We start from the raw sequence: 12025 nt of genomic DNA on the forward strand, positions 1-12025 counted from the left end.
GGGGAAAGCGTTTAGAGTTAAAATCTAAAGCTTTAACACCAGAAACTCTACCAAAATAAATAATACATAGAAGGGTAGCGAGTTTAGCAGATAATTGTTTTAAGGATAATAATTCATTAGAAGGCCATTTCTTGAATATAGAAAAAATTAAATCAACGTCCCAAAAGAAATAATATTTAGGGGTTGGAGGACGTTGAAGTCTTATTGCTTTTAATAATTTGCAGATTAAAGAATGTTGACCTATAGGAGAATTGTTAACCTAAGAATGGGATGCAGAGATTGCTGAATGAGAAACATTGATAGAACGGAAGGCTAAACCAGAATCGGAAAGTGAAGAAAGAAAGTTAATCAATTGGTTGACATTAGCTGAAAAGGGATCAAGGTTTCTTTGAACACACCAGCTAGACCATTTAGACCATGCTGCGCGGTAGCATTTTTTGGTACCTGGTGCAATGGAATTTTGAATGAGGAGTTTAGCTCCTTCCGAAAGTCCGTCGAGGGAATAGGGTTCCCTGATATCGTCCAGGCTACGAGAGTTAGGGTTTGGGACATAATGAGATTGTGAAAGTTCCACTCGGGATCTGTAAGAAGATCTTGAGAGTGAGGTAGAAGGAGAGGGGGAAAGTAAGACATTTCTAGAAGGGAAGGATACCAGGGTTGAATTGGCCAAAGGGGGGTGATTATCAGCAATGATAGTTGATCCCTCTGAGTGATTGAGATGGTTCTCGCAATCATTGAAAAGGGGGAAAAGCATAAGCGCCTAGAGGGGGCCAATTTTGAAGGATGGCATCTGTCGCTTTGGCCTCTGGATCTGGACTCCAACTGAAAAATGGGAGCAATTGGAAGTTCAAACAAGAGGCAAATAAATCTATAGAAAAAGGACCTCTCAAATTTTGAAGAGAAAGAAAAATATTTCGATTCAGTTTCCAATTGCTCGAATCCCTCAGAAAACGAGATCCCCAATCTGCCGAAGTGTTGAAAAGACATGGAATATATTCCGCTCTGATTGATATGTTCTTGTCTAGACAGAGGTGAATAAATTCCTTTGTGATGTTTGAAAGATCTCGGGATTTGGTACCTCCCAGATGATTTAGGTAACGAACTGCTGACACGTTGTCCATACGGAGAAGAATGGATATTGGGCCAGAAATGTTTAAAAAACTCTTGACTGCAAAGGAACCTGCCAAAAGTTCCAGACAATTTATATGTAGTTTCTTTTCCCCAAAAGACCATTTCCCGCTGGTGATACAAGGTCCGCAACGAGCACATCAACCAGAACCGCTCGCATCTGATTCTATCACTAGATCTGGGGAACTTCCAAAATGGCTCTTCCATTCCAGGCTTCTATATTTGCTAGCCACCATTGAAGTTCTTCTTTTGCTTCCGATGATAGGGGAATATAATGATTGTAAGAGAGACCTTTCTGTAAGTGAGAAATTTTTAGACGTTGGAGTTCTCGATAATGTAGAGGAGCAGGACAAATAGCCTGAATAGAGGATGAGAGTAACCCCACTATTCTGGCTATTGATCTGATGGGAACTAATTGGTTATTTAATAATTTTGTAATTTCTTTTTTGATATTTTTCAATTTTTGAATTGGAAGACTGAGGGTTGAATTTAAAGTATTTATTTGGAAACCCAGAAAGATAAGGGAAAGATAAGGGAATTTGAGGGAAGAAGAATTGATTTTTCTTTGTTGATTAAGAATCCTAAGTTCTCTAAGAGTGAAATGGTTAAATTCAATTGTTCTTTTAAAAGAACAGGATTCTGGTTCTTGATGAGAATGTCGTCTAGATAAATAATGATCCAGACACCTCTCATTCTTAACCATGAAACTACAGGTTTTAGGAGTTTGGTGAATATCCAAGGTGCAGAGGAGAGGCCAAAAGGAAGGCAGGTAAAACTCCAAAATTGGTCTTTCTAAATGAAAGTTAGATATCTCCAATGGGATTGGTTTATCGGAACGGTAAGGTAAGCGTCTGAAAGGTCTAATCTTATTAACCAATCATTGTGTATTAGACATTCCCTGAGAAGATGGATTCCTTCCATTTTGAAATGATGATAGACAACGAAAGAGTTTACATTTTTTAGATTTATTACAGGACAAAATTGACCGTTTTTCTTTTTCACCAGAAACAAATTGCTTATGAAAAGATCTGGGGAAAAAGGAACTTGAATTATAGCTTTTTTGTTTGCTAGATTTGTTATTTCTTTTTGGATTAGATTTTTGTCTTGAATTGAAAAATGTATTGGATTTGGATAAACAATTTGAATTGGAATGGAATTGAATTCTATCAGAACTCCCCGAACCGACTGAATCACCCATTGATCTTGAGTGATAAGAGTCCAAATCTGGGAGAAACGAAGAAGTCTTCCACCAATTATATGAGGGAAAGAAGGAGAAGTCAGGGGTTCTGTAAGATTTGAAAAATTTACCTTGTGGGAAGCGGGATCTTCCTCTGGAAGAGAAATTTCTCTGATCCCAAGGGTGTGATCTTGAGGGAAAGAACTAGTTTGCAGTATCTTGGAAAGTTTTTTGATTTCCATAGTAAGGTTGGAATTGTTGTGATTGTATATAGGGAGGTCGTGAGAATGAGCTACGGCCGGGGAAACGACCTCTGCTTCTCCCAGGCCCTGTCAGAGAAAATATTATTATTTTGAAAAATGTTCTTAAAAGAGCATTTAACTTTTCTAAGTGTGGTAAAAGTACTAGCATATTTGTTTAAATCTTTTAAAAAGGAATCCCCGAATAGGAGACCATCTTCATCAGAGTTTAATTCGTTGGTAGCCGAATCTATCATTTTAATGTCTATTTTTCTAAGAATATTTTTGCATCTATCAATGGTCATTGAGACATTTGCATTGCCTACTAAACATAACATTCTGTAAACCCATTCCCTGACTGTAATAGGGTCAATAAGTTCATTATTGGTAACTGCATTATCCGAAAGTTCTAATAATTTAGTGATGGGACCAATAGAATCCAATAATTTATCCTGGCAGGATTTCCAAGACTTATCCATTCCCTTTTTAATTTTGTAGCCAGTGGTACCTATAAATTTAAGAATTTTAGGGTCAATTTCTGGGGTTAAATGACTACTTTTTGGTAATAAAGGCCTAGGGCATTCAGCCCTCATTTTGTTTCTTGATTTGGGTTTCAAAGGAACTCGAATATGATGTTCCACAAATTTTGCCATGTCTAAGTCTGGACCCCATTCAGCTGATCTGGGGTGGTGTAATGAGTCTGGATCAAATCTAATATTGCCAAGGGCGTCTTTAAAAATAGGTTCATCCTCTTCTAAATGTTTTAATTTTTGTAAACATTTCTTAGGCTTTTTATTTATAGGTGAATCATCAGAAGAAATAGACTTATAATAGTCATCTGAGTCATTAGAAGACATCAGAATAAGAGGATGAACAATCTTTAACCATAAATTGTTTAGATTTTGAAATTCCCAAATTTTCCCTTTTGGGATTAAGGGTCTTTTTGGCATATATTTTTCTTCCCCTGCCCGTGGGAAGGCTGGATTCCTGTAATCTTTGTTTAGATTTTGAAACAAATTTTTTACTAGCTAGAATAGCAGATGAATGTTTTCTTTTTGTTGCTCTTTTAGAGCTGCTAGCTTTTTCTGCTAAAATATCAGTTATTTTGGACATCCATTTAGACATGGATGAATCAATCATGGATTGAACTTTATTTTCATCCAGATCTTTATTATCTGGTTTTTGAGACATATTTTTTAAAATATATATCTTTGGTAGAATTGAAATAAATTAAACAACTAAGTCAATTTTTTTTCTGACAGAAAAAGTATATATGTATATAATTTAAAATATTATATTTCTTCTCTTTAATTTAACTAATTAACATATTTCAAAATAAAACTGTTTTGTGAAAAAGTTGTAAATAAAAATAAATAATGTGGACACTAGATGGCAGACAAGGATTAGAGTACTAAATAATGAACAAATGCAGCTTGAAAAAGAAACATGTTTGTATAAATAATACAAAGTAACTGAATACAGTTTCTGAAACGATGTTGCTGTCAGGATGGGAGCGGATTGAAGGCAGGAAAACAGAGGTGTGTGACGTCGCGAGACACTCTCCCAAGATGGCGGCGGTCACGTGACTGCATAGTCAGAGAAGATGGAGGACGCAGGGAACCACTCAAGGCAGGACAGCAGTCAGGCATAAAGTTCAGTGAAAGGGGAAAAAAGCGCAAGCGTAAGACATATGAAATGAAGAGTTTATAAAAGTAAAGAGGGAAAAATAGTTTTGAAAACCGGAAAAAAAGTTAATCATAAGATATTATAACGTCATATCTAAAAACAGCAATATACTCTGAAATGCAAGTAAAAAACTTTATACAAGCAATAATAATAAGGCTTAAAAAATCAAAATAGATATACAGAAAAATAAAATAAATAAATAAATAATTGTTTATTGGAAAAAGAAATAAATGTCACATAAAATGAGGAGCATTGAAATTTTTTTACTTATCTGTTCAACAGCAGCAAAAGAAAGAGGTCGTTATATTTTGTATTTGTCAGTTGGTGATTGTTACTTGCTTCCTTATTGGCCAGTCTCTCCTTTGCTCTACTGGTCATACTGTTTAAATTTCAAAAATTTTAACTTTTTCTCTGTTATTTAAAATTTTCTGTATTTATTGATGTTATATGTTAAGAACTTTTAAAGGCTGCATTGAACAGTAAAGGAAAGATATAGCAAAATATAAAGTCTCTGTGCTTGTAATAAAATTCTAAACTTACACATAATCATTCATTGTACAATCAAAATGTAATAAAACCTAAAGGACAAAACCTGAAGTGTAAAGTAATATAAAATAGAAAGTGAAAGTGTAACAAAACTCTCATGTCATGTAGTGCTATATTGCATTGGGCTTGTGTTTCCCTCAATCAAGAAATGCAGGTAATTCCCCTTAGTGAAATAGAGTCTTATGAATGGTCTCACAGTGCTAGAAGATCTATAAAAAAAAAAATTGTTTAGAAGAGAGTTTTACAGAATCGAACCCTAACAGGTAGATTACGAGTTTTACGTTTCGGCTTTTAACGCTTAAAAATGGCAATTTCAGAGTAAAAGCAGTAATGCAGCTATTGGGAGTCCTGTCGATATAGCTATACCACAAGCATGTTAGCATGTAACGTAACGTCCAATCCGCACTAAAAAAATGCCATTTTTGCGTGGGATTACCATAGCACCAGTATTACAGGTTGTGCGGTGAGGCTAAAAAGCTTGTGTTACAGCCTATACCGACACCAGCCATGCCGCCATCTTAAAGCAGTAGTTATGAGTTTTGCGCAACAAAAATGTTTCACAAAACTCATAACTAAAATGTTACAAAGTACACTAACACCCATAAACTACCTATTAACCCCTAAACTGCCACCCTCCCACATGCAAACACTATATTAAACTTATTAACCCCTAATCTGCCGCCCCCGACATTGCGGACACTATAATAAAGTTATTAACCCCTAAACCTCTGGCCTCCTATATCTCTGCCACTAAATAAACCAATTAACCCCTAAACCGCCGCCCCCCACATCGCAAAACACTAAATTAAACTATTAACCGCTAAACCTAACACCCCCCTAACTTTAAATTAAAATTACAATATAACTATCTTAAAATAAATAAAAACTTACCTCTGAAATAAAAATAAACCTAACAATAAACTATAAATTAACCTAACTATTCTAATAAAATAAAAAATACTACCAATTAAAAAATCAAAATTACAAATTTAAAAAAAACCTAACACTATGAGAAAAAAAATTAAAAATCTAAAATTACAAAACATAATAAACACTAAATTACGAAAAATAAAAAGCACTGTTTACAAAAAATAATAAACGAAATTATCAAAAAAATAACAATTACACCTAATCTAATAGCCCTATAAAAAATAAAAACGCCCCCCAAAATAAAAACACCCCCTAGCCTACAATAAATTATCAATAGCCCTTAAAAGAGCCTTTTGTAGGGCATTGCCCTAAAGAAATCAGCTCTTTTACCTGTAAAAAAGATACAAAGTCCCCCAACAGTAAAACCCACCACCCAACCAACCCCCCAAAATAAAAAACCTAACTCTAAAAAAAACCTAAGCTACCCATTGCCCCTAAAGGGACATTTGTATGGGCATTGCCCTTAAAAGGGAATTCAGCTCTTTTTCGTTGCCCTTAAAAGGGCATTTAGCTCTTTTTCAAATAACCCAAACCCTATTCCGAAAAAACACCCCAAAAAATAAAAAAATACCTAACACTAACCCCAGAATATCTACTCATGGTTGCTCAAGTCCAGACATCCAGGCGGTGAGAAGGCTTCATCCAGGCGGCGACATCTTTATCCATCTCGGTGGCATCTTCTATCTTCATGCCGGCAATGCGGAGCAGAGCGGCGAAGACATCCAGCGCGGAGCATCCTCTTCAAAACAGCCAATATGATGAGAGCTACTGAAATCCTATTGGCTGTTCAGCAACGATGAGTAGATATTCTGGTGTTACTGTTAGGTTTTTTTTTTTAAAATTTTTGGGGTGTTTTTTTCAGATTAGGGTTTGAGCTTTTGAAAAAGAGCTAAATGTCCTTTTAAGGGCAATAAAAAAAGCTGAATGCCCTTTTAAGGGCAATGCCCATACAAATGTCCCTTTAGGGGCAATGGGTAGCTTAGGTTTTTTTTTTTAGTTAGGTTTTTATTTTGGGGGGGTTGGTTGGGTGGTGGGTTTTACTTTTGGGGGGACTTTGTATTTTTTTTACAGGTAAAAGAGCTGTTTAACTTAGGGCAATGCGCTACAAAAGGCCCTTTTAAGGTCTATTGTTAGTTTATTGTAGGCTAGGGGGTGTTTTTATTTTGTTTTGTTTTTTATTTTTATAGGGCTATTAGATTAGGTGTAATTGTTTATATTTTTGATAATTTTGTTTATTATTTTTGTAAGCTTAGTGTTTTTTATTTTTCATAATTTAGTGTTTATTATTTTTTGTAATTTTAGATTTTTATTTTTTTCTCGCAGTGTTAGGTTTTTTTAAATTTGTAATTTAGATTTTTTAATTGGTAGTATTTTTTATTTTATTAGAATAGTAAGGTTAGGTTAATTTATAGTTTAATGTTAGGTTTATTTTTATTTCACTGGTAAGTTTTTATTTATTTAAATATAGTTATATTGTAATTTTAATTTAAAGTTAGCGGGGGTGTTAGGTTTAGGGATTAATAGTTTAATTTAGTGTTTGCGATGTGGGGGGCCGGGGATTTAGGGGTTAATATGTTTATTTATTTGCGGAGATGTGGGAGGCTGAAGGTTTATGGGTTAATAGCTTTATTATAGTGGCGGTGATGTCGGCGAGCTGTGGAATAGGGGTTAATAACTTTTATTAGTGTCGGCGATGTCGGAAATGGCAGATTAGGGGTTAAGAACTTTATTTAGGTGTCGTCGGCGGAATAAGGGTTAATAACTTTTTTTAGTGTCAGTGATGTCGGGGGTGGCAGATTAGGGATGTTTAGACTAGGGGTTTATGTTAGGGTGTTAGGTTTAAACATAACTGTTTTTCACACATAGACATCAATGGGGTTGCGTTACGAAGATTTTTCATTCCGCACTTCAGGTGTCTAACACTCTCTCCCCATTGATGTCTATGAGGGAAAGCGTGCATGAGCACGTCAAAGCAGCCCTTGGATTTTGTGCGGTATGGAGCTTAACGCCACCATATCGCATGCACAAGGAGGCTTTTCACTAACTCGTAATGGCAGCGACATGGATGGTAAAACAACGCAACTTTTTTGGCATTAGTTTCGTACCCTGTTTAATGCGTAATCTAGGTGTAAGTGATTTGTAAACTGTATTGCTAGAGTATTAATCATAAAGACTTACATCACATAAAAAACAAGAAAATAGAAATTCACATTTTAAGACAATGGGGCTGATTTATCAAGCTCCATATGGAGCTTGATGCCCCTGTTTCCGCACAAGCCTTCAGGCTCGCCGGAAACAGAAGTTATGAAGCAGCAATCTAAAGACCGCTGCTCCATAACTTGTCCGCCTGCTCTGAGGCTGTGGACAGAAATCAACCCGATCGAATACGATTGGGTTGATTGACACCCCCAGCTAGCGGCCAATTGGCCGCAAATCGGCAGGGAGCGTCATTGTACCAGCAGTTCACAAGAACTGCTGGTGCAATGATAAATGCCAACAGCGTATGCTGTCGGCATTTATCGATGTGCAGCGGACATTATACGCTACATCGTATCATGTCGGCTCGCACTATGATAAATCTACCCCAAAGTGTCTGATTCTCTAGAGCTCTCTGGTCTGGTGAGCTTTTATAATTCACCTCATCAGTATTAAGAGACCCATCAGAGATTGTTTTAAAGGCAATTTGTAAATTGGGAACTTATAGGGGCCGATTTATCAATGTCCGCCAGATATCGCTGAATGCCGACAGCATACACTGTCGGCATTTAACATTGCACAAGCAGTTCTGGTGAACTGCTTGAGCAATGCCGCCCCCTGCAGATTCAGCAGGGGGTGTCAAGCAACCCGATCGTACACGTTCGGAAGGATTGCTGTCCACCGCCTCACAGCTGGCAGACGAGCAGCGGTCTGAAGACCATTGCTTCTTAATTCCTTATTCTGGTGAGCCTGAAGGCTCACGCGGAATTAGAAACATTGGGGACAACTGACCGCTTTATGAATTGGCAATTTTATCTCAATAATGGAATTCACTTTATTCTTTATTTGAAGGACAAACACTTAGGGGTCAATTTACTAATGTGCGAGTAGACATGATCTGATGTAGCCTATCATGTCCGCTGCACATTGATAAATGCCGACATCATATGCTGTCGGCAGTTATCATTGCACCAGCAGCTTACAAGAACTGCTGGTGCAATGATAAATGCCGACAGCATTTACCGCCCCCTGCAGATTCGAAGCCAATCGGACGCTAGCAGGGGGTGTCAATCAACCTGATCATATGCAATTGGGTTGATTTCTGTCCGCCACATCAGACCAGGCAGACAGGTTATGGAGCAGCGATCTTTGGATTTGAGGCTCGCCGGAAACACAGGGCATCATGCTCCGTACGGAGCCTGATAAATTGACCTAATAAATTACAATATAGTACTTAGTAATATAAGCCAATCATTTTCTCCATGCTGGTGAGAGTTTGAGAATCAGGGCCCAAGACATAAAACATCTCCAGAACTTTGATATTAGATGATTGAAGATAAACTTACTGAAAGACATTGTTGACAACACGTTACTGGTGCCGATATCATATTGGATATGACATTTTTGAGCCAGCGAGCCATTTTCATCTAGGAAGATGCATATATGTTAGTTCTTAGTCATTGAAGAACATATTGCAGATAAAAAAAGGAACAGGTTTCCTAAACTTCGTTTTAAATGTTAAACTCTTCTGAGGAGGATCATTCTCTTCATATTACATTTTGTTTGGTTTAGTCTGTTTTATGTCTTGTTTTATTTATGTTCATACTGTGCATGAATGTGTTTATGTAGCTATGTACCTAGTGCTTTAGAATTAGGTGACATTTTACAACTAATAATCATCATCAACATTAGGGCTTCATGTACTGAGCACATGTGGGGCATTTGAGCACATGTTGGGCAAGTTAGCACATATGAGCCTGCTTCCCGCTTCAGCAATTTCAAAAGGCCCACACAAGTCATTACAGGTGTCTGCATGTCACTAGCCCATCAAGTAATGAGATTTCTTTGTGAATATGTAGGGAAAATGCTGGGCAGATAAAGGTCTCTCACTATGGATATCACCTCACACTCTTTTACTATGAATCAGATTAACCTGGATATGAATTTTAGGATTTGTACTCTGTCTAGGCTAATTCTAAAATGGAATTAATGGTTAAATAAATTAGCTGGAATCATACTCATTTTGTTTTGCTGGTTGTAATACAGAAGAATATAAACAAATATATATTTTTGTGAATATGAATATTTAGAAAATTTACCAAATATTCTAAGATGTTTATATCTCTGAGTGGATTGCTGAAAGCCCTCTGTCCTGTAAACAGAAAGACACAAGTCAGATTTCATGACTAATCAACAATAATATTTTATTTAATGTAATATTTAACATACTAATAATAGGTGTACATTACAAAAAACAGTTACACTCATATTAACATCATCTAATAAATATACATTACACAGTACAGTTACACTCATAATAACACTATCTAATAAATATACATTACACAGTACAGTTACACACATAATAACACTGTCTAATAAATATACAGTACACAGTACATTTACACACATAATAACACTATCTAATAAATATACATTACACAGTACAGTTACACACATAATAACACCATCTAATAAATATACATTACACAGTACAGTTACACTCATAATAACACTGTCTAATAAATATACATTACACAGTACAGTTACACACATAATAACACTGTCGAATAAATATACATTACACAGTACAGTTACACTCATAATAACACTATCTAATAAATATACATTACACAGTACAGTTACACTCATAATAACACTGTCTAATAAATATACATTACACAGTACAGTTACACACATAATAACACCATCTAATAATTATACATTACACAGTACAGTTACACACATAATAACACTATCTAATAGATATACATTACACAGTACAGTTACATACATAATAACACTATCTAATAAATACATTACACAGTACAGTTACACACATAATAACACTATCTAATAAATATACATTACACAGTACAGTTACACTCATAATAACACTATCTAATAAACATACATTACACAGTACAGTTACACACATAATAACACTATCTAATATATATACATTACACAGTACAGTTACACACATAATAACACCATCTAATAAATATACATTACACAGTACATTTACACACATAATAACACTATCTAATAAATATACATTACAAAGTACAGTTACACTCATTTCAACATTGTCTAATAAAAATTATTTTAAAAATATATTGCACATAAAAGTTATTAGGGCTCAAATATAGGAGATCTCGAGTGTTAGAAAAAAAAGGCAGACAAATGGCTTTAACATTGAGACACATACTGATACATTGTATATATATATATATATATATATATATATATATATATATATATATATATATATATATATATATGCTGTATATATACTGTATGTCTATATGTATAAATATATATTAATGTATTAATATGTTTATATATGCATTGATAGACATATATTCACATATAAAAACATAAATACATACGTACACATATATAGACATATTTAAAAGTGCATTAGAGCCCTTTGCCATTAAAGGGACCCTTAACAGCTGACTTCTAAAAATCCCCAAAACCTACTTTTTCTTATTAAAAAATAAATAAAGTAATCACTGATGACTATTTTATCTGTTCCTCTTAGCCCAATTTTTTTAAGGAGATTGTTTTGAAATAAAGTGTTGATCCAGTGCTTGATTTCCTATGTAAGCTGCCATATTGTAGCGTGCGTTACAGGGGCACAGTAGTCACATGGTCATGATGCAGTCATGTGACACACACACCATATTGTCTATACATAAACAGTACTTAGAGGAATCACATCTCTGCCTGCAGCATGTGAGCTGCAATGTCTGAAAACAGTTATTTCTCAGTGAGGGTATAAATATATTTAATTTCCCAGTCTATGTACAGTGGATATAAAAAGTCTACACACCCCTGTTAAAATGTCAGATTTCTGTGATGTAAAAAAATGAGACAAAGATAAATCATTTCAGAACTTTTTCCACCTTTAATGTGACCTATAAACTGTACAACTCAATTGAAAAACAAACTGAAATCTTTTAGGTAAAGGGAAATAAAAATAAAAAACTAAAATAATATGGTTGCATAAGTGTGAACACCCTTTTATAACTGGGATGTAGCTGTGTTTAGAATTAAGCAATCACATTCAATATCATGTTAAATAGGAGTCAGTACACACCTGTCATCATTTAAAGTG

At 35.1% G+C, this 12025-nt stretch overlaps 1 protein-coding gene across 2 annotated transcripts in view; it reads right to left on the reverse strand.

Annotated features, from left to right (window-relative positions):
* LOC128642350 (uncharacterized) overlaps nt 1–12025 on the reverse strand; it is a 129267-nt gene that overhangs the window by 12116 nt on the left and 105126 nt on the right. The window contains exons 7-8 of one of the 2 annotated variants that reach the window (XM_053695094.1): nt 10002–10054; nt 9249–9329 (exon numbers count right to left, since the gene is read on the reverse strand). The exons of the other annotated variant lie outside the window; for it this stretch is intronic. Coding sequence (XP_053551069.1) covers nt 9249–9329; nt 10002–10054 — 134 coding nt within the window. The remainder of the gene's footprint in view (nt 1–9248; nt 9330–10001; nt 10055–12025) is intronic. 2 annotated transcript variants of the gene reach the window in all.

This window comes from Bombina bombina, chromosome 11 (genome assembly GCF_027579735.1).
Source record: "Bombina bombina isolate aBomBom1 chromosome 11, aBomBom1.pri, whole genome shotgun sequence".
Lineage (NCBI taxonomy): Eukaryota > Metazoa > Chordata > Amphibia > Anura > Bombinatoridae > Bombina > Bombina bombina.